Raw genomic sequence first — 25,904 nt, 5'->3', positions numbered from 1 at the left:
GTAGAACAACTTATCAGTTTGGTGGGTAAGAAACTGGCACAGGTTGTTAAGATGTCTCATGGCTTGAACAAAAGAAACCTGGGACAACAGTCATCCTGCCTGGAGTGCAGTTCTAGCAGCAGAGGCTGGAAGTGAAGAATATGAGTATTAACTCCAGGTGTATGAGTAGAAGAGAAGAACAGTAAAATTTGGAACAGGAAAATATTATCCCTGTGAGGGAGTATTGAATAAATAACGTCGTGTTGAACAGGAATACCTGCTGCAGTCAGTGTAGGAATTGGGTACAGAGCTACATGGACCTTTGGGCTGACACAGAAGAGCTGTTACGTATAACAGCCTTGTTGTGGCAGGCTGATGGTCCAGGACCAGGTTTCTCTGTCCTGCAGTTCTACACCACTTATTAGTTCTAGTTATTCAATTGTGTTTGTTCAGTCACTTCCCTTCACAGCACAGACAACTATTAGTAACTCTGAGTGAACAAGCAGGGAAGATTATCACCATCCTTGGCTTCTCAGTTTCTTTCTCCCTTTGTCTCTTCTGTGAGCCAGCCCCAGGGCCAGGCACTTCGTGACGTTGAAAAAGCCCTTCAGATATTTGAAAACACAAGGAAGATCCCAACATCAGTGATAGAAGCCAGGTATCACATGCTTCTCAACTCTTCTTATCTTCAATCATAATGGGGAAAAGAAAAGCCAAGTCCAAATCAAAATAGCAATACGAGAAAAAATGAGGAAGTCAGCAATGGAGGATCTGGTAAATTCTTTCACGTGACTCATTTCCTCGGTAGTCATCTAAATTGAGGCAATTTCTGCAGAGGATAAAGAGGCATACGCACGCCAACAAGAGAAGTCTACAATTACTAGAATGAACAAAAAAATAATTTTGTAACCTGATTTGTTTGTGGTTTTTCATGCCACCATGAACGCTTGGGTTTGTGGGAACCAGCTTCATTTCTGACATAATGAAATGGCACTTGACAGCTTTGGCTGCTAATACTTTGTTTTCTGCCTCAGTATTTTCAGGCGACCCTATTATACTTCCTGGTTTCTTCCAGCTCTGCTCAGGCCACGTGTGGTTAGTACTTTTTTCTTTCTCTGGATCCTCCTGCTTAGCAGTCTGTTTGTAGAGAGGTGACTTGCACCTAACCTGCCTGCCTTTCTGTTGCAGCTCCCTAAAACCCCGGATGCACGTATGGCCTTCATAGATTCTTTGAAAAGGTACTGAGGCTCCCCAGTATCGTGTCCTGAGCTTCTGGACTTTGTCTTCCGAACATCAGATGACTGGAAGCTTTATACTTGTTTACAAAATGCTGTCAGCTGGCCAACCCTTTCAGCAGAGCTTTGTGGCCAGACTCGTTTGTGGCTTGCAGGATGTGGAAGGAATAGCTTTTCTGTGTGGATAAACGTCTTCAGTTCTGTAATTAGCCCAATAGCTGCTCTAAAGCCATGATCTGGAAGGAGTCCCACATAGCCCTTTGCCTGCAGGCCAGACACATTTTCATGCCAACTTTGGAGAATGCTGCTGAACACAAAATTTCAATAGGCAGATGAGCCCCCCTGTGAACAGCTCTGCTCTCTTTGGGGAGGGGATATGGGAGGAGGGGAGGATGAAAGCTGAGTGTATGGTAATGCTTCTTGAGCTGTTCTTAAGAGAAAGCAGGGTAATGTCTCAGGAGATGGCAGCCCCTCTCAGAACTCAAACCCATCCTGTGTGCATGTTTCAAAAGTACCTTTCTGCCTTGTAGAAAGAGCTTCTTTATTTTACACCCAGTAATTCCTCTGTAACCTAACATGGAGAGAAAATGCTGCCTACAAATGAGACATTCAGTCCTGCCTTGTAATTCCAGTTTGACCAAAAAAAAAAAATAATTGAATGTTTTTAAAAATTAAAGTTGTAAGAGAAGCTGCAAAGTTATTCTGCCTGCCCAACAGGTATTGGAGGTTGGACTTGGATCTCCATCACAGTAACATTTGAGATGTGTGAATACTTCATGTCACACAACTTAGACTCCTACAGAGTCTAAGTCCTACCGATCTCAGACATCTACAATAGATGAAATAGGTATCAATGTGTGTGTGCTGTCTGTAGTTCTGTTTTGGGGCAGTGTGTGTACTTGCATAATGCTGCCAGAGCCCTGGATATACATTTCTGGCCCTCGTGTCAGCAGATGATTAAAAGAAATGCTTCAGATGCTTTGGCGCCTCTAATTATGCTTCATAGCAAAGCTGTTCCTTATGCTTGAATTAATAAAGATGAAGGTTGAATGTGATTATGTCGTATACTAAATGTCTTCTTTTGTTATGATTTTAGAGCTGACAAAATACCCTCCAACTTGTACTCCACATACATACAAGCCTGTCGTGCTAGGAAGGAGAAAATGTTACAAGGTAAAACGACAAAAAATTTCCTTACAATCACTTTGCAGAACTGTTAATATTTGTGTTGATGCTCTCATACATTGGAAAACTTTCAACACGTGGCTGCTGGTTATGTCTTTCCGTGTAAATGTGTGTGTGCTCCTTGTGTCTCTGAGGCATGAAATGGTTGCTGCCTTCCTGGTTTCCCCTGCCTGTCCTGCCCAAGTGGGATTTCTGCAGTCTGTATGCAGCTCTGCGCAGTGCTGAGGCTGCAGATGAGACCTGAGCTGGCTGATTTGATTCCAGTTCCAGCACAGCGCTATGAATCAGCGTTTGCAGCTTGAAGGCTTCTCTGCTGCGCCCATCCCTCAGTGGCACTGCTGCTGCCCGGCCTCACCGTTGTCCCCTGGACTGCAGTGTGGGGCCATCTAATTTCAGCTCCCATCACTGCAGCCCAATCACTGGTACAATAGGTGTTTAATGAACAACCCTGTCTTTCAGCAAGTGCCTTTTTCGATCGCTTGCATCTTATAACAGACAACATCTCCAGCACAGGCTCATGCCAGATTCTTCCAGGAGCGCAGTGGTGGTTTCCTTCCCTGTGATGGGCTGCTGCCCTGCGCGCTCGGCTGTCTGAAGCCTCCTGGAGATGCCGTAGCTCTGAGACGTGACCGAGCAGCCCTGTTCAAGCGCAGACGTACGGCAGTCTGCCTGCGGGGGTTGTCCTGGCAACGGCAGAGCTGAGGAACTGCTTCGCGCGGCATCGGCAGCATCCCGCTGGGCTGCGGGAGTCGCTGTGTGGCCGGTGACCTCTAGCGGTACGGCCCGCGTCCGGCGCTGCTGGGCCCGGTGCTGCTGGGCCCCGCGTCCCCGTCTGCCTGCGGGGCTCCAGCACTGAGGGCTCTTAGCTGTCAAGCTGCCCCGTTTGCTGCCGCTCATCCTTGCTCGCAGGGGTGACTCAGCGCTGCTCACCTCGTTTTGCAGCGAGGTCGTAACCTCGTTGTTAACCTTTGTTTCTCTCAGTGGTGGTCGAGCTCTCCCTGCCCCGTGCACGGCGCTGTGCTCCCTCTGACCTCGGGTGGGGTATGGCTCTGTTTCTAGTGGGAAAAGGGATTTCTTTCATTTTCTTCTTCTAAACAAAAGAAAGCACCGTGGTTCTGTGGAACGTCTGAAGATGTGACGCGGTGTTGGGGCTGGGGAGGGAGAAGCTGATGATGTGATATGTTTGCACTGCAGCGTTTCCTTCTGTGTTCTCCGCAGTTCCAGGCTTTAGAGGACGGCAAATGTTTCCATGTGGGGCAGGGAGCTAAAGAAAATGGACTGGAAACTGAAAGGAGACGTCTTTTGTTGTTTTTGTCTTTATAAAATGAATTCTGTTCTGAAGTTAGGCGTAAACTCATAAATGATTCATCAAGTAGGATATTTTGAATGTAAAAACAAGGCTGTGTGTGGCAGGCTGGCGGTTTTTTGGGGGGGATCTGTTACAATTTATAGGAAAACATAAATAATGACTTTTGCAGAAAAGGTATGCAGAGACTGCTGAGTACATTTTATAAACCAATTCAGTGCACTAAGAATAACGTAAGAATTGTAAAAACGTAAGAGTGATGAGTTGCACTTCCCTCTTGTTTCTTGATTCAGATGAATCCAAAGTGGAATCCAGCCATTCCAAAGAGCCTGCTGAGCACCTGAAGGCTGAGCTGGCTGCATTGAGGGGGCTGATTGTGGACCAGGCTAAACATGAAGGTATGGAAGAAGGCAAGTTCTAATGACCCCTCATTGCCTGCTATATTCATAAAACATGGCTAATGCTGGCCAAAGCAACAGCAGTAGTTACTTCCCACTGGTGCTTGAAGACGTCTTTCAGATCAGTTTAATCCAGCTATGAATATGTATTTTTCATGTTTGAGTTGGGAACCTCAGGTCTGCATCTTTGTGATGACTGCTCACCACTACACACATCTTTGGCACGGTGGGCAGCCCTATTCCTGGAGCTTGCCTTGACTCAACCCTCCACCTTCTGAAGGCCGTTTTCCTTTTTTTGTGTGTTCGTAATAGTACTGTGGGAAAAAATAATGTTGTCTTCTAAAATGAAGATGATTGTTGCGTTCCAACTAATATTTTTTGCTCATTACAGCTTTTCATAGCATACTTTGGGTTCTGATCAATTAGAGTATATGTCTCACTTGTTCTGTTTCGTGTAGAGTTATAAATCTTTCACGCCCTCTGTCCTGCCTCTCCTCTTCTCCTGTTACTCTCTCACAGATGTGCCAGCACAGATTGCAGTCGTTTCTGACAGACTCTCCAGTGTGTTGGGTCACAACAGTGATGAGAATGAAGCTGCCACTCTGAATTCCCGAATCCAAGTTAATGTTTCTGACCCCAGTCTGGAACCCTGTCATCAGAGTGTGAGTACCATCCGTTTGAGATGAGGAATGGTACAGTGGGTAGATACGTCTGGAGGTGTTTGTGAAAGGCTGCTTATCTGCAGCAAACAGGAAATACGCTTCACCTTTTGTCTACTTTGTAGTGCCCTGCAAAGACTATGCCTGTGTTTTAACCTCCTGGTAGTCATTGGATGTCTGGTGGAGAGATCTAGAGATATGTTCCATTAGACCAAGCCTGTGATGAGCAAGGTTTTCTTCACCAGACTTGCCTAGATATTTGCTGTTGGGATTATTCCTGGGCTGTGGTGGGCTTAACTTTCCATCTCCTATTAGTGCCAGTGGATCTATAAAAGTTGGGGAAACATAATACATACAGAGCACAATTAGACCTAATTATTCAGCTCGGCAAGGAGGAAATAGCAGTGTCTCTTATTCCAGGTCGTTGATCTTCTACTGACATCTTTCTGCCAAAACCTGATTGTTGCTTCCTATTTTAACCCTCCTGACAGGTAAGATGCAAGTAGGAAAATGGGAATTGATTAATACAGTGAAATTCCAGCATTTGTCCAGAGGCCAGGAGGGGCTTCTGTTTGTTCATATCCACAGTGCTAGCCTGGCAATTGCAAGCTGCTTTATTCTGAGTTGCTGTGAACTAAGAACTAATGAGCTTTGATGTATAAATGTAAATAAAATGTGTTTCTCCTCAGTTGTTACTGATCTCTTCTGAAAAGTGGCATTTGCCTCTGCTTCAGCTCCACCACAGTGCATTAAAACACTCCACAAATACTGTGTGCTGAGGTTGGTGCTGTCAGCTCAGTGCTGAGGTATGAAGCACATTCTTTTTTCCTTCTGTCCAGGAATTACTTGCTGGTTGACACTAAAGATGAGGAGGAGAATACTTGTCTGCTGACAGGGTGCTCAGGGGTGTATTTTTGGCACATTCAGTATTTTGCAGATCCAGGCACCTCAGTCTTTGTCTTTACTGCTATATCTAATATGAAATATATGAGGCATTAGAGCTGTGGACAAAGAAAGAGCAGCATGATACACCTTCTCTCTGCCTTAGTTCTCTTCTTCCCCCTGGAACTGACTGAGTTTGATTCTGCCCTGTGTGAGGGAGGAGAGGTGGCACATCCTCCTTGCTGCCCTGCTTTGGGAGGACTCTGTTCATGCCATCTCCTTCATGATGTGACACACTATCAATGTTACAATCAACATCTCAGTGGAAAAATACTCTGGAGAACATCAGTGTACTGACACAATGCCTGGGACCCCACTGCTGGCACTGCTGTGCTGGGTGGCTGCTTCTGTGGAGCACAGCATGCTTTGGCAACCAGTGCATCTTTACCTCTCTTCTACACTGTTTTGCCGTGGTGACACAGGAGTAGGCAAACCTGTTTGAAAGCCTGTATGAAAAGGAGCTGTGATGAACAAGAGCTTTCCAGAAATTTTTTTCTAAACCTATCCTCCCATCCAGTATTCTCTGAAGTTGGTTTGTTTTCTATCAGCTAAGCAGGAATGCCCCATAGGAAAGCCCCTCCCTTCCTCTGTTTTTTAAAAAGGAGTCCATCATATTACTTCTCTTTTACTCTTCTTTTGTGTTACATTCCTGCTTATTGCTCTGCCTCTGCTCCTCTTATTCTAGCCATCTGAAAAAGGCATCTGTGCCCCAGGGAGCTTGCTCCTCTCCTTGATGTTGTTTCAGAACTCTTCTTTGATTACATATTGTCAATTATTTGAGGCAGGGTACTGGTCGAGATGGTGCCTTTGTAGGGGTCCTCTGTTCAGATGCTCTAAAAATGACACTTCCCTTGAGCCTCTAAAAAGAATGGCCATTATCTTGTATTTATGGGCAAGTATGGCACAGATTCATTGTGCTTAACCGTTAGAAAAGCCCAAACACTTCCTCTACTGGGGATAAAAAGACAAACAGTAAAATGTTGATGTGGTTTTTACTTTCTGCAGGCAGGGGCCATGTCTCTCCTTGTTTGTGAAGATGATATGTGGACATAGGAGTCTCATACCTGCCCTCCTGGGGAGGCTCTGCCAGCTTATTTATCACCAGGTTAGTTTTCCAGACAAAAATCCTATAGTTATAGAGTGCTAAGGGTATCCTGGCTCCATTTCCTGAGCTGCAGGGCATATACCTGTCTGGACTGCACAGTGAAGGATCCTCACTGGCTTTCAGGCTTCCAAAGATTCTCATTTCAGAAAAAGAGCCTGGGCTTGCTCTCAGGGATGCAAATGGAATGTTTTCCTGCAGAAGTGCTGCTGTGGTATGGTAATTCATTCTGAGATATGAACAGGTTTACTTTAACTGGTGCCTCTCAGCTGCTAAATTGTTCTAATTGCAGCGAATCGGTCAGTGGATAGTTGCAGTGTTCCTCTGCTTGATTCATTGAGACTTTTCTGCAGATAGCTGTTTTGTTACAAATGGAACACATCTATTTCTCCAGTTCATTGTTTTTGTTTGTCTTGCAGGGTCCTTCCCTGAACGATGCTCATATTTTAGGACTGGCTGCTTTTATGATCCACTTATGTGAGTCCAGATCTTTAATTCCTGAAATAGAAGCTGACTTTGGGATTTCTCAGCCTGTTGCTGACAAGGTCCTTTCCATTTCTGAGTTCTGGAGCTGCTTGCTAGTGTGCAGGACGGAGGAGTCACTTTCCTTCTGCACAAGGTGAGCTGATTCCTCCCCCGTGTTCCTGACTCCCAGCGCAGTGGCTTAGGTTTGGCACAGGAAGGATACTGGGAAAGCTCCTGTTTTTCTCTGGAGGACTTCCTGAGCATATGTGGGTGTATGCACTGCATGGAGGTGCTACCCAGACAGGCTGATGGTGGCCCCACATGACGTAGCATCGTGCTGACTGATGCTTGCCAAAGAAAGGACTGAGTGGATGCTGTCAAAAGCTTCAACTTAGTTGCTGGTTCTAAAATTTGGGCCACATTTGCATTTGGATGCACACAAATAGAAATGGTCTCAAAGGCAAGCAGGTTTTGAACATGTTGGTTAAAACCATTTTTAGCGCTCGGTCTTTGCTTTGACTTTGGACTTTCGTGATTGGGAAAAGATATGATTGAACCAAGCTAATAACCAAATTCTTTCTCTTTCTTAATCAGGTTCTGCACAGCAGCAGTATCTTATCTATTGTGCAAGTTTTCATCCTTTTCTTGTGATGACTTATGTGCCTTGGTTCCTCCTAGTCTTGTTAAAAAGGTAAAAAGAAAAAAGAAATGCATTGCTTACGAGAAAAATCAGTTTCAGTTCAGTTTCTCACTGCAGACTCCTGTGGAGCTGTAACTTTTACGAAGAAAACTATAAAAGTACATCTTGGTAGCACACCGCCTTGCCATTTTGTGCGTTTGCTTGTTTGGCAGCTTCACACAGAGGCTGCACTGGGCCCTTTTTGGAAACATGCATTGTTTTTCTGCCTGTTTCAGTTGCAGTACGTTGTGCCACGACTAAGCTTGGAAGCTCGGGGAATCACAAGCAAGGAGGGTAAGGCTGATCTTGTCTGGAGTTCCCTGACGTGCCCATCTCTGAACTACGGGAGAGCCAGCCTCTGTTTATGGAAGCAAGCACGGTTTCAAGAGCTTTTGAAGGAAAAAGCATTCCAGGTACAAATCTTTCCCACGGCTTAAGTTCACACTGGGATTCTCATTTTTCAGCTCTGCCCTTTACAGTTTCCTTATTGCTGATAGAAGCTGCATATACAAACGTAGCACCCAGGAGGTTGGAATGATGGTTGGGTGACGTTGTTTGTGGTCGGTCACGCGCTCAGGGTTGCTTGTAGATTTTGATGGTGATGATAAGGCAGAAATAGAAAACTGGAAGTGAAGATTCTGTGTCTTGTTTACTGGCAAAACCACAGGGTTTGATTCAATATACAATATCAATAAGAAAATTATCAGGAACAGTAGAGAAAAAGCCTTACCTTCCCCCTGTGTACTGCCTACAAAGTGATCTGAGCCAGCTTTCACATTCTGAACTGTTCAAAGGGGTGTGCTTGTGTGTCACTGAGATGCTTTACAGACTTGCTTTCAGGTAACCAATTTTGTAGGTTTTAGTAGGTCTTCAATTTAGATGTTTTTGCAGAGGAAATTGTTCTGGAACTTCCTTGGCTTCGTGCCTCCAGTTTAGTATCTCTTAATCTGTACTGGATTGCATCTGGTTGTGATCTCTAAATTGCTTTTTTCCTCCAGTTATCTTTCAGAGAGTGGTTGCTGTTGGAACTAGAGGTGCACCCTGAAAAGGATGTTCTTTCTGCTTCAGAAAGGTAACCACAGAGGTGCTCTCTTAAAACAGGGCTACTTCAAGATCTTTCCCCACTCAAATTAGGAAAAAGCATTTGATGTTAGGAGATTAACAACAAAGTAAATAAGCAAGATTCTGTGGGCCACAAATGCCTGTTGTCTACTACAGGCTAAAGCAATGAATTACAAAGCTCAGGCAGTGCTGGGGTGAGATGTGTTTTAACTTGAGAAGTTCACCAGTATATCCCTTAGCCTGCATATACAGTCCTTCCAAGCAATTTCCCAGCACCAAGAGAGAGTTCACATCTGGCCATGCAGTGTTCTGGTATAGCACTTAACTTGGTGGATGAGCTTCCTTTTACATTAAGGTTAAAAAAATAAATCTATTACAGCATTTAAAGTTTCCTTACCTTCTTTTCAATACTGCAGGCAGGACTTCCATTACTGGGCTATCTATCAGTGGTATCTTCCAGCACCTTCTGCTTCTGGTGGCTGTGATGGAGACCTGGAAAAGGCATGTGGCATCATTATCAACTGCATTCTGGATTTCTCACAAAGGTATTCTGTATCATGACTTGCATTTCTACAGGAGCAATGGTTCTGCTAATGACCGGGCAAACTAGGAGCTGTCAGCTTGTGTCTTACATGGGGACATATTTTCCCCATGGTGGAACCAATTCCCTTCTTACAGGTCTGGCTGCAAATGAAGGCTGGGAGGTGGCTCTGTGTGACTCACTGGTCTTTGCATAGGAATCTTGCTTTAGGTGACAGAGGTCTGGATCTGAAATCACAAATAGAGTCCGTAGTCTGTGTGTCTCTTTTAAGTTGAGTTTGTATTCGTATTTGTTTGGCCAGACAAGCGTCAGTGCCCTTGGGGAAGTGGCTGAAGCTAGAAAATAAGGAAGGAGGGTTAGAGGAGAGTTGCTGTCTCATCTACAGCTTACCTAAAGAACATTAATGTTAGAGCTTTGCGCTTGTGTGAAGCCATTTGATATTACTTGAATTATTTTCTCCTTCTGGGTGAACAGGGGGAGTTACCTGGCGTGCCTCTTAATTTCAGGTTGGACCTGGGTAGCTGTGGCCAGCTGAAGTCAGTCAGTCCTGATATTCTTTGCAAGTTGCAGGTGAGTTCAGATTTTGAAGTGCATCTCTGTCCTTGAATTTGGCCTAAGATTTTTCTATTATGTCAGCGTACAGAAGACTGGCGTTCAGTTCTCAGATGTGAGCAATGGCATGGAAATAGAGATATTGATCTCTGTGTATTACTTTGGAGAATCATAGAGGGCTTGAGTGCAAACTAATGTGCAGCCCTGACAAACACTGTTTTCCCCTTTGCCCTGCCTTATTTAGGAGATGGTACTCGAGCTGGGATGTAGGCGAAGGCCACCTTCAGGCTGCTTGGATGCCAAGAGACACTTCTTGTTTGAGATTCTCCAGGAAAGGCTGAAAGACAGACACCATAGTTCTGCTTTGGGTGAACAGCTGTGGAGGCAGCAGGAGCTGCTGCTGCACAGAAGGTAAATGCAGACCTGAATGGCCGGGAATGCCTTGAACAAATGTGGTGTTGTGTATTGTGTTGTGTACTTGTGCAGCTGGGTAGCCTCCCTTCAGAGCACAATGCACATGAAAATAAATGACACTATGCATTCTGGTAGCAAATGTGCAAGAGATGCTTATTTCCAAGCACCCACATGGTTGAAATGCTTCTGTGTGCCATCTTTGGCCTTTAGTTATCCCTTTGGATGGACTGGATTTCCATGGCCAACACATATTTGTAGACTCTGTTTATAGCCAGCAACACTCCTAATGCCACCACCTGCATTAATCGTCCTTAGATTGCTGCTCCAGGATAAGCATGCATTTCCATTTTTGAGCCATTGATACTATCTTTGAAAGTGGTCTGTGTATCTCACTGAAATGCAGGTTCTTTTCTGGGCAACTGTAAAAATTGCTTGTATGGTTTCTGTCCCAGTGTTTGGGATTGTTGTGTTTGACATGCTCACAAACTGCCCCAGATATCAAAGTTATGTGCTCTGAGAGCACGGACTCAGATCTTGATGACAACTTTGATTTTGTTTTTCTCTTCCCTGCCAAAGGATTCTGGTGGGGCTCCCTGCATCCTCTCTGATCGTGACTTGTCGAAAAGGAAAGAAAGCTCTGTTGGACTGTGAAGATTTTTTTCATTATGTAAACTCAGAGCTGGTATGTGTGGCTAGCCAGATAATTGTTTCTTGTTGGTAAATGCTCTAGCTAGAGACCTTAAGCTCACGCTTAGGCCAGAAGTTGAGATGCAGCCAATTTAACATATATCAGAATGTGGGGAATTTCAGCTTCGAAAACATCTCTGTAGCTTTCTGAGGTCTTGCAGAGCATTGTTCATGCTCAGGATAGTTATCATTTCTATTTATTCATCCTGATGGACAGCATTTTCAAACCCTGAGGCACAGCCAGCTACTGCTACTCATTCTGAGACCATTAGTCAAACTGCTGCTGCTGTGCACAGCAAGCAGGGCCATCTGATGTGCTGGGACTGTAAAGCTCAATCTGGTCAGTGAAAAGATTTCTGTAACCTGACTGATAGCTGGGGTCTCACAGGGTGATTCTGTGCTGCCGGAATCTTCTTGAGGAAAATGATATTTCAGAAAGGAAGGAATGAAACTTTTTCTTTCCTCATTTTGCCACAGAAGAACGTCTGTTCCAGGGGGTATGCGCTTTCCTATGGCATCACTGCACACTTCTTCAGGGTAAGTGCTGCCTTTGTTATTCTGCTCTATTCTCCCTGCCAGCCAGAGCAGTTTCCTTACTGGGATACCTGACTGTATGCTGTTCTTAACACTGAGATGTGCCACTTGCACAGTTGTGTTGAGAATTCACTGGTGTAAATTGCAAAAAGAAGAGCAGTAGTCCAGGGAAGAGAAGTGAATTAACAGGAGGAATTAATGGTGGAGACTAATTTTAATACAATGCAGCAAAGCAGGTGGCAGAAGGAGAAGCTGTTGAGTGTGTGCTTCTTTTGCAGGGCCATGCTGACCCCTACAGTTATCTTTGATTAGTTAACATATGGGTTTGGGAGGTACTTCAGAGCAGCAACGACATAGGTGTGCAGTCATCCTGTGATCTGTCCTCACCCAGGGCCTGCTGAATGCCAGCTTGGACTGTGAAGAACCAGCAGAAGGGGTCAATGATGTTCTAACAACGTGTCAAACCAAGTGTCCCATTGTGCTGTTCTCTGCAGTGGTAACCCTTCAAGTTTTGTCCTTATTTTTAACAGTAGATGTATATTCTGTGTCTATTTAAAGTGCATCTTGTAAGCTTCATTTAATGTAAACTGTGAAGTAAGGGATAATTCTTAATGCCTTTGGAAAAATGCAGAGTGTTTTAGTATACCCTCTGATCCCAGCTCTGGACATGCAGAAGTGGAGTGGAGGAACAGAATTTAAGAGTGAGAAGACAGAAGGTAGAAGGGTACATGGCAACCCCAGATTCTGTAAAGCACTTTTTTTTTTTGTCCTCTCCATGTTGCCCTTCACACACTGTCTTACTTGGAGGTAGTTGTTTTTGTTGCATCTTATAAGTACAAACATCCCCTTTGTGGAACACTGAATTTTGAGCTCCTGGACATCCTGCTAGTGGAATTTCAGGGCCCCATGGTACAAACTGTCATGGATGACCCACTTGGCATTTCCAGGATGTGTGTGTGTGTGTGTGTGTGTGTACACATACACATCTTGGGCTTCTACATTAAGAGGAGGAAAAAACCTGTCTCTCACTACCTGACTGAGAAAGCTTGCATATACTACTACAACATCTACTAGGCATGCTACTGCTAACACTACTGGTTTCTGGCTTTCTTCCCAGCTCTGGTGGCCACGGTTGGAGCCAGTGCTTTGCTCTCAGTGGAAGAGACTCTTTGGTGCTCCACTTCCAGAAGAATTGGAGAGACTGAGGGAATGCCAGTCCTCAGCAGTGGGGTGTGTATGAGGAACCTGGACACTGACCTGCAGGCAGGAGACCTGCTCTGATGGACAGGCTTCCTGGACGCCTGTTCTCTGAAACAGGCTGGATTTCAGCAGGCAGAAAGAAAGAAGTGCTAACGTGTGTTGAGGCTTGTAGGACAGCTATAAACAGATTCCTTTGTAGAGTTCAAACTCAGAATAGGTTCATCATAATCATTTAGTCAGGCCTTCTGTGTAATATGGGTCAGAGTGTTTCACCATAAGGAAAAGAGAATCTTTTTAGAGGAGACTGGAAGCAGAAGCCTTGTTAGACAAACCCTGGAAATAGCCTTTAGCACACTGTTGAGTCATTTGTTCAATCAGCCACACCCTTCGCTCCTGGATGTGGTGAATTTCAGATCTCTTGAAATTGCTGATTGCTTCTCAGCTGTGTCCGTCCCTCTCCATATCATTCCCCCGTGGTAAATCTGCTGTCTGTTCAGCATCCTGCAGCTTTTCACCTAAAGTTGGAAATTCCATATAAGAATCTTCTTATGGGTTATTGCAGGCAATAAGCACGTGATTCTGTAGCATTGTACAGAGGTAATTAATTAGCTGCCCAACCTGTGATAAGGGAGATTTTGGGAGGCTACTGGCTGTTGCTTCACCTTTTTTTTTTTATTATTATTTTTTTATTTTTATTTCTCTGAACAACTCCACATGGTGTTCAACAACAAGGAGAAAGTTGGGGAGAAAAAATGCATTTTCATTGGCCCAATCACAAACTTAAGCACTTTGCCAAAGCCCTTGAATCCCCTCCTCATTTACAGCTATGATTCTTTCTCTCAAACCATGACATGCTGGTTTTGTTTCCTAGCTTCCTTTCTTCAGGACGGGTTTTCCCTCTCTCTGGCCCTCCTTGGATTTCTGCTGCCTTCCTCCATTGCACTGTTCAACAGCACTCACCATGTGGAAGAGAGAGAAATGTACTGAAGAGACTGGGAACTGACACAGAGCAGGCAAGACTGGACTCATTTTAAATGTCTGCTGTTCTTCACACTTAAAAGCTGAAAGTAGAATGCATTTTTCTTGAACACCATTTCTCAGTTAGACCCTGTTGTGAAATCTTGCTGATGGCTTTTTGGTAGAACATAGCTGTAAATACCAGTTACTAAATATTTACCCTACAGGCAAAGGTGTTTAAACTTTTAACTTTTAACTCAGATACTGACTTCTCTGTGAAGTCACTGAAGATTATTTAAATAGCTGCTCTAGAAAACAGTGCTGCAGAGGAGGAGAGTTTAGCCCATGGCTCTCCAGGATCACTTCTCCCACTGACAATGGAGAAATCCCCATTGATCTTCATTCTGGAAACTTGGCAGAAGGGCTAAAGAGATACAGAAATGGAATTCTTCTGCTGAGAAGGAAGTTGGGCTGCTGTCCTGGCAGCTGTGTGTGTTTATCTAGAGGAGATAGCAGGCACCAAAGCTCAGAATGGGGAGTGTCTCTATATTGAGAAATTCACAGGTAAATCTTGCTTATGCAGAACCTGTGCCTTATGACTTACTCTGAAGTTTTAATCCTTGGGGCAAGAGTTGTGGTAGCAGCCCTTCTTGCTGTGGGATCAAACCCACCACTGCTTACACTGCTCTGGAGCCAAAACTATTAATCAGAGGCTGATCTCACCAAGGTGATACATGCATTTAGTACAGGTGAAATGATGACAACTTTGACCTTAAAAGTCTGCCTTAAGACAGGAGGAGGACACTGGGAAGACCTGAAGCATGATGCTTCTCCGCTCTTTTCCCTGCCTTGGCCTTGCTGCTGTGTGTGTGTGTGCAGCCCTGCTGTGTACATAGCTCGCTGTCTGCCTCTGCCCTCTTCCTTCTCAGAGGGCAACAGGAACAGAAAAGATTTTGTTTTACAACTCAACGGGTGACAGAAATAAAAGCATTACTTTAACTTCCCCGGGTTATAAAACCACTTTGATTGGAGTAGTAGGGATCCAGGAAAGCAGAGACGTGTGGCAGGACAGGATTACAGTGCACTTGCTGAGATGGGAAGCTGCACAGCATCTCCTGGTGGCATGCAGGCTGTTAACTAAGACCAGCTCTCTCCCACATTTACATTTGTTTAGCTTGCTTAGTTTTCCCTGTATTTGGAATTTGGAACTTGCCTTTTTTTTTGGTCTGATTTACTTACTTTGAATTTTTTATGGGATTTCCCTCAAGAAGCAATGAACCAAGGCAGGTCCCAGACTGTCTTCTTGAAACTGCCTTCACCTGAAAACAGCAGTGCTTGTAGTTCATCTGAGTCCACCCTGGGAATGCTGAATTTCACTTGATGAAATGTTACTTCCTGAGTGGAAAGTGTAAGTTCTGAGTCATCACCGCAGATACAACTAACAGCACTCTCTTTTCCTTGCAGTTTCTTGTTTCTCTGCTGTTCTTCTCACTCATGGATCTAATCTCAGCAAAAATAGCACCAAAGGTAAACTCAACCCTTAGGGGATTCTCATGACACCAAATAGATCTGATCAGCTTGGTTTGCTGTCTAAGAAATGCTTTGTACAAGTACTCTGAAAGCTGGTAGCTTGCTCTGCCAGAAGGAAAGGATCTCCAACATCCCAGAGAGAGCCTGCTGAAAGCCCTTCTGTTCATATCAGATTGAAAATGTATTTTCCTGTCTGATATTCTCTTCCCTTTCACTACAGTAGCTTTTATTTCTCGTCCTGAGCATCTTACAGTTTTCAGTTTCTTGCTCATACTTCACACTTCCCATGTAGTGCTGGAATCTCATATCTATGTCTTGGCTTCTCTGCATTTCACTTTTGTTGTAAGACACTTTTTCCCAGTCTGGAAACACATGGCATTTCACAGGAGATGGGGTCTGCAGCAAGGAGGAACACAGATTTCCAAATGATTTAGTGCTGTAAAACGGAAGAGCAAAGACAAGAAGATTCTTTCAGCAGCTTTCTGCCCTAAGCATCCTCTTGTCTATGAATGTGTGCTTCTGTCTCTTTGTCATCTTCTCCATTTTGAAGTGCAATCGTTTGTGTAATCAGCTAACAGATTGGATCAGGGAGCAGATTCAAGTTAAAAATAGTCATTTGGGCTCAGCCTTTCTCTGGGGGAGTCTGGAGAAAGAGTCACTGAGAAAAGAAATATCTTCAGCAAACAGATCTGGAAGGTTGTTCTGAGCAAAATGAGCAATGTAAAAATACTCTTAGCTGACACTAGAGAGGTTAGAGGGGGGAAGCTGGCTCTGGGGAGCAGGGTGGGGTAGATGCAGAACTTGAGTATCTCTCTGGAGCAAAGCTGGGAAGCATGCTGGTGACGGGCTGGTTGCTCATCAATACTACTTCCTCGACCTTTGCAAATGATGCTCAAGTGAGCAGTGCTGTAACTTGGTTTGGTGATGCAGCCTCCTGCATTGCAGAAGTGCCTGACTGCCCAGGGAGGAACTCAGCCCCCAGGTGAGGAGAAAGGCTTGGGCTAAATTCATAGACGTCCTCTATTAAAGCATTTCACACGCATGATCTCTTACTGAAACTCTTCTGCTTTGATACAGTTAAAACCTAAGACAAACTAGACCTGTCCTTTCTGACACCCAGGAAGGTGTGGATTTTCAGACATCTCTGGAATGGGCCCTGGAGATCTTGCAATGCCTGGAAGAGAGGGGCATATCCTGGCCACTTCTCTTCCTGTCAGCAGAAGAAGGTGAGTGAGTCTTCTTCCAAAGGGTGAGAGGGTGAGGTTTAGTGCTGGACAGTAATGCTTTATCTCTTTGATCAATGAGTGTGCTTGTAAGAAGGAACTCTGGTGCCTTTGTGGGCTGCACGGAAAAAAACCAGTTTCATTAAAAGCTGCTTCTACTCTGCAGCACGGTGACTTGGCTGCTGATTAGGAGCGACTGAAACTCAACATTGTTTCATCTAGTAGGAAAAGTCTAAAAGGATCAGCTTCCTTCTGCCAGGGTCACTGCACCCACCGTTAGGGTTTGCTGTGTGCTGGGAAGAAGCTGCGCAGACCCTGCATTAGGTAGCAGAGGACCAGTGAAGGTGCTTAATGATTTTCTCTGACTGTTGCAGGCTCTGGAAAATACTCTGTCCTGCACTGCGCAGCCTCAGACCGCCACAGCCGGCTCTTGCCTGTTGCCTTCTACAGGTAATGTCCTGCTGGTTTCAGAAGGAATGCTTGTGGGGAGGATGTGGTTGGTGATTGACACGCACTGCAGCTGGCCTGTGGGTGAGCCGAGCTCTTGTGTTAGCTGTGCAGGAGAGAACAGTGCAGCACAGCAGGTCTGCTATTGAAGAATCCCTGTATATTGTGCTAGAAGTTTCCCTTCATCTGCGTGCGTCTAACAGAAGCGTTCCTGGCTGCCTTCTCATGTGGTAGCCCTGCACACAGTGGGGAGCTGTAAGATGAGTGGTAGCAGGAGCTCTAGCTGTATTTGCCCCGTGTCTTTCCATTTGAACCAGCATGTGGTGCATGTTTGATTTCCCACAGCCTTACCCCCGGCTTTCACCACAAGCTGCTCACCAGAGAGCACTTCTTCCTTTACGTGGCACTCAATCTCTACATCCAGCTGCTTCAGCTCTTTGTGGAAGGGAAAGACCTGCCCCAGCCTAAGCAGGTAGGAAAAGGCCCTGCAGAACATATGGGTGAAGCTCAGTCTCTTTATTTCTTCTAACTCTAAGTCGTATTTGTGATCCATTCCCAACGCCGCTTGCAGCATTCTTCTTGTTCTCACTTTCCTGTACAAAGTAGTGGCATGCTGTGGAGCTGCATTTGCAGGCATGCAGCTTGAGTTGGAGAGAACCCTGTCCTGCGGGTGCCTGAAACCTAAGATGCCTCACTGCTGTCTATGGAACCTTAGGATGAACGTAGACAGCAATCGAGATATCTGCCAACCTGGAGCTAGACCATAGGCACAGCATAATGGTTCTTTTTCCAGTTCAGGAGGTGGGGACTGAGACTTGGGAGTGACATTGCTCTGGGCTTTGATCTACCTTGTCTCTTCTGAGTTCCTCAGGCAGATCCCTTAGAAGTGATCTCTACAGCCCGTCAGTTCCTCCTCGGTGCAATTCCATGCTGCCCTGCCAAAAGCTTTGGAAACATAGGACTGGTGCGTGAGTTTTTCCTCTTTTATCACTCTGAGGTGACTGTCTGCTCACTGACAGCATGTGTATCTTTCATGCCGCCCTCAAACTGTACTGGTGCTGCCTGCTTATCACACCGTATGCAGAACTTTCTGTAACAGTGGTGCGGTGGAGGACACCTGCTGTTCAACTAGAGCTACAGCCACAGCTCTCCTCCTCCCCAGCTGCAGGCTCCATCTTTCTCAGCAACATTAACCATTATTCTTTCATGCAGTCTTGCACTCACCACTTGCTTAATGCTCAGTCTTAGGTAAAATATCAAGCAGTTAAATGACAGGTGTTGAAATTCCAGCCCTCCACCGTGCTGTCTGGCAAAGCCCGTTATTTCTGCCTGACTCAGCGACAGCACCTCTCCCTTCTACTTTTGCACATTGCTGAGAAGCAGCAAAATGATCTGCTGTAGCTGTAACTTGCCTTGAGGAAGCAGGAGCAGGTCTGATGTCATTTACTCTCTCCCCAGTTACTGGAGGCATGTGAAAAACTCGACCCAGAGGTGGGAGCCATCCTCCAGCACTTCTCCCGGCCTGCTGCATCCATGGAGGTGGATGAAGAGCTGCTCCTGTTCTGAGTGACAGTGACACTGCTGCAGGGAGCAGGCTGAGCAGAACACACTGCCTGCAGGTGAAGGGAAAGACACCACACTACCTTTCCCACTAGTACTGTTTCTTTCCAATTACTTTGTAAATAATTTATTACAAGCATAACCATGAAGCTCTTATTACAATAAAAAGTAGGTTACAAACTTCAGTTTAGACTTGCTTTGGGATTTTTTTTTTTTTTTTCCAAAACAAAACGCCTGCTTTAATTTGCTCCACTGTCATACGTACCCTTACAGCCACCTGAGGGCAATTCTGAGCAGGCAGCAGCTTGTGCAGGTTGGGAACAGCTGTGGGCCAACTTTGTTTCTACAGCTGTGTGCGTAGGGAGAAGGGGGACAACAAAGGGGTGCTGCCAAACATCCACTCCGCTTGGATTAGACAGACTTAGTACAACACTGCTGAATCAGACGTGAGCATGGAGAATCACAGCATAACAAGCTTTTTCTGAGCAAGCTGAAGCTAATTCCATCGAGTTCTTTGGAGACTAAAACGTAGATTAAAAATCTCCACTCTGCCATATAGTTTCTGTGGGGCCAGACTGGGAAAGCTTCCCCATCCCCCTCAGGTGGGCTCTTGCTGTGCAGTCACTTCTGGCTTTACTGCCTGGTTTTCTGAAGTCCCTGATGTATTTAAGAGGAGAATGGGCTCTGACTCCAGGGGCTTGGTTTTGTCCTGAGTCTGGGTCAGAGGGTGCACCATAGACATGTGGACGTTAAGGTTATGGGCCTTCTCAAAACGTTTCCCACACTGGTCACAGGCAAACTCCAGCTCCGTCTCCGCTTTGTGTTTGGTCATGTGGTACTTGAGTGATGCTCGCTGCCTGCACTGGAAGCCACAGATTTCACACCTGCAAGGCAAAGCATGGGCTCAGCACCCAGCTCAGAGCCACAGCCCGAGCCCAAGCTGTTTGTCACAGTGACTAAGCCCATGTTTTCCTGCACTGAATAGGAGGAAGGAACTGCAAGAGAAGAATACTGCAGCCTTCAACAGCTGGCTTAAAGCATCTTCTAGAACCACCCAAGCCAAGGAGCATCATCATTCTCAGGTCTGTAGCTCATTGCTTGTAGCTGAGCATTCATCAGTTGAGCACTGAAGAATAGGATAGAAGGGGCAAGACTCGCTCAGCAAAGGGAAGCTCTGGAGCTCAGACTCACAGTGGGGAAGTGGATGAATATTTAAGGCGTCCCAGAATTACACGGCACTGAGGACAGTAAGAGCTCAGCACAACTTCCTGACTCCTCCTATCCATTTTCTTAGCTACGAAGGCATGATGAGGTACACTTACTGGAGGGGCTTTGCTCCTGAGTGCCGCATCTGATGGACTGAGAGGTGTTTGCGTTGCTTAAAGGTCTGCCCACATTCATCACAGATATAGTTGCGTACCTCTGCAATGGAAATGAGGAAAGACTCACCCATTGTGCCGATTTCTTAGCACGTGAAACACACAAGCAGCTGTCCATGGCTCCTAGGGGAGCCTGAATTCCTCCTCCTGCCTCAAGTCCCCTAGATGAAGGCTTGCTGCAGACTTACGCATCAGGAAGACAGTTCTACAGCCGCCCCAGTCTTGCTATGGCACCTACAAGCCTTGTACAAATGAATTACTCCATGTTGGTAACACCTGTCCTCTGTGATGAGAAGCTGAAGACGCACCTGTATGGATGAGCTTCACGTGACGCTGTAGGTACCGGTCAATCATGAACACCTTGTTGCAGCCTGGATGAGGACAGGGCCTCTCCCGAACTTCTTCATGATGCTCTTTGATGTGTTTCTGAAAAGAAAGGACAGAGCTTCTAACTGATGGTCACCGGGCACAGACTGGGGCTGTGTTTTCTCCAGAGAAAAGAATTTGGATCCCACAAGAAACGGGACACCCATCTCGGCAGCCTCGTGCACCAGCACTGTTTCACCGTGAAAAAGCAGGGATGGATTTGGGCGTAAGCGTGGCAGAGGGGACTTCACAGGACACAGCAGAACGCATTCCAAGAACCGCTGCTGAGCCACTGGCTGGCAGGTTTGAGGAAGGAACAAAGCCTGAACTTACCTTCATGCCATCTGCCCCCCTGTAGACAGCTGTGCAGCCCTGGTAAGGACACTTGTAAATGGTGGGCAGCTCCTCCCTGCAAAGCAGAGGCTCGCAGTCAGCCAAGGGCCTAAAGCTGGGACTGCAGCCTAGCCACAGGCTGCTCCTTATTACCTTTCACATTTGATTTTTTTTTTCCAGCCCGGTTTTGGCCCTGGCTTCTTCCTTACTTTGGGCTCTTCTGCCTTCTTTGCTTCTTTGCTGTCACTTTTCTTGCTAGAAACCCTCCAGGAAGGAAGAAAGACATTTGTTTAATAATTGATGTTGATTCAAGATCTCCCACCTAATTGTCCCTGAATGTTACACTGAGCCTGGGGGCTCAGCCTGGCAACAACAGGAGCATGCTGACAAATGCAAGCAAGCCACATTGATGTATTCAGTGCAGGGCCATGCAGGAAAACAAGCTTGCCCAGCTGAGCCCACCCCATCCCCAGGAAGCAGAGGCGATGCCAGCCCTCCTGCTCAGCCACCCAGCTGACCACATGTGCTGCACAGCAGGGAAAGCCCCTCACTTTTTCTCAGGGTAAGGCTCGAAGGAGTCGTCTGAAGATTGCACGTTTCTCTTCTCCATTTCGTCATCGCTCAAGAAGTCTCTGAGAAAGAGAGAAGTTGCCCTTTACCAACACAGGACTTGGCTGACAGTTCAGCACAGCAGCAGCACGTTCTTCACTCCCAGCATTTACCTTCCCCGTAGAACAGCATGGCAACTGAGGCTCCACGTGTTCTCCTCCCCCACAATCTCCCAAAACAAACACAGCCCCCAAACGCAGCAAATAGCAGAACTGGTTCCTTTTAGGACTAATCTCTGTAAGAATCACTGAACCACTTTTAGGAGAACAAAAATGGCTGTTTCTGAGAGGGTCTGATGTTGTAACAGCTTCCTATACTAAGAAAAGTCATTTTGTAGAGCAAGAATGTAATATAAATGTCTGGCACAGGTTAATTAAGCTACAGGTCATTCAGTATTTCCTCATGTGGAGCAGCCACATCTTTTTGTTTGTTTTAAAATCCCAAGCTACACAAGAAGCAATTAATTCTGAAGCCAGGAAACAAGCAGTAGGTTCCCGTGGTGCTTTTAGCATGACAGCTGACAGGTTTAGCTGACACACCAAAGTAAGTTTGCACTTGGCTCCTCTGAACCTCCACTTAACCAGCAGCTGTTCACACACCTCAGCTGCAGTCCCTAGATTTAGAGGGCTCAGCCAAATCTTAGCTCAGAACAACCACTAAGCAGCCTGCATCCACTTGGGCTTCCTTACTCTCCCTGTGCACAAACAGGGTGATTTCAGAGCAGCAGCTCCTGCCTGTGAGCCCACACTGACCGCTCACAGAGGGGAACCAGCACTGGCACTACCAGCACGCAGAACCACACAGCCCCACGCTGCCCTGCCACGGCCGCTGCTATCCCAGAGCACAGGGCAGTGCACAACACAGCCAGCTGTGCTGGAAGCAGCCAACAGACAGCACACACTGCGTGTGCAGCACGTGGGAGGGAGCCGAGTGCGACCAGCGTGGCTGCAGAGAAACCTCCCTGCCCCTCAGTGCCACCTCCCAGGGCCTTCTGAGGACCGGGCTGCTCGTGGAGAAGCTCTCCGCGGTCATTTCATACTTGCAAAGAAGACATTAAGGCTATTTTAAACCCACTCTTCTCTCACCCCTCAGAAAGGTCACTGAACTCGTCTTTTACCCGCTCATCCGACGTTGTAGACAGAACCTGCTTCCCACTCAACTGTCCTAGGGAATGAAAGAGAACAAGGTACGTTACTAGGAAAAGCACTGAAAAGAAGCCAGAGGCAGCTGTTGAGAAGGCACTGACTTAACTCATGGTGGCCCATACTGCAAGAAGGATGTGCTCCAAGACGAGCTAATGATTATTTAAAATCAAAGTCAATGTTTCATGAGCTCTGGGAGCATTCTCTCTGCACCCCAGGCAGCTCCCACAAGCATCTTTTGGTTTCCCAGCCACTACTGCTCTGCAACCAAGACTCATTCCCCAGTGAGTTACAACTACCTTTTCTCTTTCCAGCAGCAGAAATATCATGTGACTGCCAAAGCTAAACAGATTCCAACTTCTGTAACTCAAAGTCAGCGTTAAGCCCCAAATTTTAAAAGAGAAAAGAATGCAGCAGCAAACCTGTATTAAGGCAGCCCAAGAGCAAGGCTGCCTGTGCAGACAGAAGCGCCTCCTAGGCCTCACGCTGCTCACACTGCCTGCAGTCACAGTGGGATGGGAAAACCCCCCCACTGACACACAGACAGGGTTTGGATTGACCTCAAATAACCGCCTGGCAAACAGACAGGGACCACTCCGCACCACTTGACTGGTGAGAGCAGGGCCACGTGGTCCTGCCAGATATACACAGCCAGCTGAACAGCCACATCTCACCCCCTCATCGAGAGGAAAACAATGTGCAGAGGCAAGGAGACCAGCTTGGCTGCAGGACAGCTGGGCCAGCCAAAGCTTCACATCCTCCTTCCCTCTGCAAGAGCAGAGCTGATTCTCTGCACAACCAGCATTTCTGAGCTGTAGTTCAAGTACCCTACCAGTCCCCAAGGAAGGCCACCCAGGCTCAGCAGCGCTCCTTGAGCAGATCTCTGCCTTACCCAGAGGCCTGGGAGGGCAATCAGAAGGGAAATCCCTTACCTGTGGCGCTGCTCAGTGGTGACACGGGCTGGGGCAGGGCTTTCTCCTGTAACGAGGCTGTGCTGTCCAGCTGAGAATGAGACGAATCCCTGTTCTGTGATGGCTCATTCTCCAACTTCAGTGGCACTGATGTGGTCCCTTTGTTTGCGGGCTGCTGACAAGGAGTTGTCCTTACTGGAGCATGCTGGGGTTTGGGAGCAGAAACAGCCTCGGCATTGTCTGCCCCGTTGTCCGTCAAGCGCTGCGCCATGTTCTTGTTCCACTCCCGTTTGACAGCCAAGGCATTGTCAACAAGCACCGTACTACAGTCAGAATCCGTGTCCATGATGTAGTCATGCCCATCCCCGCAGCCCCAGACGGCACGGATGATCCCGCAGTACTCAGAGGACAGCACGCTCTGCAGGCTCGGCACCGACTGGCAGCCCCCGGCGTGCGAATGCGCCCACGTCACCAGGCTGTGCAGGCACTGGGGGCTGGAGGTGATCAGGTCAACTGTTGGAAGGGGAGAAGCAGCAGGCACAGGGTCAGTGCCTGCAGACCCATTCCTTCTGCACACCCGGATCGAGGCGCGTGGCAGCAGGGGAGGGAGGCACCCTACAGACTGCTCTTTGCATCCCGCTGCACACCAGAACCGCCCTGCCCTCAACACCCCTGAAAAATCGACCCTTTCCTGCTGAAGGAGGCAGCTCTGTGAGCAGCTACTCACCCAGACAGGAGGCACCTCCTTCCACGCCAGGCTGGGCCGGGGCTGCACCGCTCCTGCAAAAGCCAGAACAGCACTGGTAGCATTTAGAGGGACCATACTGAACACGCAGCTATTCATTACTCCCAGTAACTACCAGGAGCACAGAGATGCACGTACTTTCCTTTCGACTTGATGTGGCCCGTGGGAGACGCGTTCACCCTCTGAATAAACGTCCTGAGGACGCTGCGGCACTTGTAGAACTGGGCATGGCATTTCTTGCAGACGAACTGGGGGAGTGCAGGGTCCTGGCGCACCGCCACCCCGACCAGCCGCTGGAAGTCTGTGAAGAAGACCTGATCCACGCGGCGCTGCTTCTCTGAGTTCTCCCCCATCACAGGAACCTTCCCAAAGGCGTTGCGCAGGCTCCTGGAGGAGAACTTCCCGTGGCAGAGGCGACAGTATCCAGTGCTCAGGGCTCTGCCGATTCCTGCGAGACAAGGACCGGATGCAGCTGCACGGTGCCTGCTGCAGGAGCACGCAGCCAGCTGCAGCCCGAGGGCATTGGCACACTGGAAGACAACATCCCCATCCCTCGATGCAAGCCAAGGCTGCCTTCAAAGTCCTGGCTTCGGCACCAGTACAGAGCAACCAGAAGGAGCGAGACCTCTGTGAGTCAGAGCAGAGCAGGGGCTCCACACCACTACCCACAAACCTGACATCCCTGCCCTGCACTCCTGGGCGGCTGTTCCAGACCTGACTCCGGTCTTCTCAAGGCTCTCACACATCCACACTTCCACCAGCTTAACACTGTCCTCCAGCTGAAGTGCTTCTTTTCCCTCTCCACTGTTTATTAACAGCCAGCAGCCACAGCCCTCAGTGAGCCGGAGCCTCCACAGATCCCAGCCTGCCCGGTGCACTGTTCCTATCACCCTAACGGTCCCACAGCCACACACAGGGCACCAAGGAGGCTCTCAGAGATGCAGCAGCCACTGCCCCAGAGCAAAGAATGATGCCACAGCTCTGCTCTAAGGGCACTAACTGCGCGTTTCCCCCATGGCAGCCGCTGTGCGGGGACTCCCAGCTGCACACAGCACGATGATAGCCCTCACCTCCTTCCTCAGCAGCAATGCACGCAGCTACCAGCCCCAAGGACCGCCGGTGGGCCGAGAAGACGATGGGCCCCACCGATGTCCCCCAGGGCCTTTTCTTGCCGTACTTTCAACACCTTCCTCCCCAGCTACATCCCCGCCCCCACTTTAAGCCACTGACCGCAGCCAGATCAAGGCCCCGGGAAGGGGCCGCTCAGGGCGCAGCACCCCACTGCCCCCCCTCCTCCGAGCCCCACGGCCGGAGAGAGGCTGAGGCCTGCAGCTCTGCTCCCTACGGCCCCACGTACGGCAGCAATCGGTGCTTCGCGCCACTCGAGGCCTCGCAGCCTCCCTCACGTCCCCGTGCCCCCACCGCCCCCCGGCCCCACGCGAAGGCCCAGGCCCGCCCAGCTCTCACCTGCCTCTGCCGCCCCCCCGGGCCGTGCCCAAGCGGAGTCCTCCGCCGCCACCGGGGCCCACCCCGCGGTCGGTTCGGGCCCGGCCTCCCCCTCCGCGGACCCCCTGGCCGCGGGCCGCCTGCGGGGCTCGGGGGAGGCCGCAGCGGAGTCGCCCGCGGCCGCCAGGAACCGCCCGCGCCGATCGCGCTTCATCGCCGCTCACCGCGGGCCCGGCGCGCCGCGCCCCGCCTCTTATGGCGCCCTCTTGTGGGCCGGAAGACTCGGAGCTGCACTTCCGGTGCATGCATCCGTTTT

The 25,904-nt window shown here is 47.9% G+C and overlaps 2 protein-coding genes across 8 annotated transcripts in view; one reads left to right on the top strand and one right to left on the bottom strand.

The window, feature by feature from the left end:
• FANCA (FA complementation group A) overlaps positions 1–18,842 on the top strand; it is a 32,746-nt gene extending 13,904 nt beyond the window's left edge. For 4 of the 7 annotated variants that reach the window (XM_085234956.1, XM_085234955.1, XM_085234957.1 and 1 more), the window contains exons 18-43: positions 549–637; positions 1,014–1,074; positions 1,168–1,217; positions 2,311–2,387; positions 3,999–4,103; positions 4,623–4,765; positions 5,183–5,253; positions 6,710–6,809; positions 7,226–7,425; positions 7,866–7,962; positions 8,187–8,363; positions 8,949–9,022; positions 9,429–9,557; positions 10,060–10,123; positions 10,350–10,516; positions 11,096–11,201; positions 11,684–11,743; positions 12,132–12,236; positions 12,858–12,970; positions 13,812–13,953; positions 15,362–15,424; positions 16,548–16,653; positions 17,025–17,100; positions 17,443–17,569; positions 17,969–18,061; positions 18,556–18,842. In XM_085234956.1, the coding sequence (XP_085091082.1) occupies positions 549–637; positions 1,014–1,074; positions 1,168–1,217; positions 2,311–2,387; positions 3,999–4,103; positions 4,623–4,765; positions 5,183–5,253; positions 6,710–6,809; positions 7,226–7,425; positions 7,866–7,962; positions 8,187–8,363; positions 8,949–9,022; positions 9,429–9,557; positions 10,060–10,123; positions 10,350–10,516; positions 11,096–11,201; positions 11,684–11,743; positions 12,132–12,236; positions 12,858–12,970; positions 13,812–13,953; positions 15,362–15,424; positions 16,548–16,653; positions 17,025–17,100; positions 17,443–17,569; positions 17,969–18,061; positions 18,556–18,663 (2,703 nt within the window). In that variant the 3' untranslated portion in view covers positions 18,664–18,842. Of the gene's footprint in view, positions 1–548; positions 638–1,013; positions 1,075–1,167; positions 1,218–2,310; positions 2,388–3,998; positions 4,104–4,622; positions 4,766–5,182; positions 5,254–6,709; positions 6,810–7,225; positions 7,426–7,865; positions 7,963–8,186; positions 8,364–8,948; positions 9,023–9,428; positions 9,558–10,059; positions 10,124–10,349; positions 10,517–11,095; positions 11,202–11,683; positions 11,744–12,131; positions 12,237–12,857; positions 12,971–13,811; positions 13,954–15,361; positions 15,425–16,504; positions 16,654–17,024; positions 17,101–17,442; positions 17,570–17,968; positions 18,062–18,555 lie in introns of those variants that run through there. The other 3 variants (XM_085234959.1, XR_014886135.1, XR_014886136.1) reach the window with 3 other exon arrangements.
• ZNF276 (zinc finger protein 276) lies at positions 18,758–25,877 on the bottom strand. Its single transcript, XM_085234970.1, has 11 exons — positions 25,610–25,877; positions 24,281–24,590; positions 24,125–24,177; positions 23,419–23,910; positions 22,430–22,508; positions 21,287–21,367; positions 20,889–20,999; positions 20,736–20,811; positions 20,345–20,462; positions 19,980–20,079; positions 18,758–19,541 (listed from the first exon to the last, which is right to left on the bottom strand). Exons 1-11 carry the CDS (start codon positions 25,800–25,802, stop codon positions 19,256–19,258), a joined length of 1,899 nt encoding a protein of 632 aa, XP_085091096.1. The 5' UTR covers positions 25,803–25,877; the 3' UTR covers positions 18,758–19,255.
• Positions 25,878–25,904: the final 27 nt, after the last annotated feature.

This window comes from Meleagris gallopavo, chromosome 13 (genome assembly GCF_905368555.1).
Source record: "Meleagris gallopavo chromosome 13, MGAL_WU_HG_1.1, whole genome shotgun sequence".
NCBI lineage: Eukaryota > Metazoa > Chordata > Aves > Galliformes > Phasianidae > Meleagris > Meleagris gallopavo.
Note: the sequence above shows the minus strand (reverse complement) of the source record. Positions and strands in the feature narration are given on the sequence as shown.

Coding starts and splice junctions, on each gene's coding strand:
- ZNF276 (XM_085234970.1), bottom strand. CDS start 25,802: ATGAAGCGCGATCGGCGCGGGCGGTTCCTGGCGGCCGCGGGCGACTCC. Junction 24,178..24,280: donor CACATCAAGTCGAAAGGAAA/GTACGTGCATCT, acceptor TGGCTTTTGCAG/GAGCGGTGCAGCCCCGGCCC. Junction 21,368..22,429: donor TTCAGTGACCTTTCTGAGGG/GTGAGAGAAGAG, acceptor TCTCTTTCTCAG/AGACTTCTTGAGCGATGACG.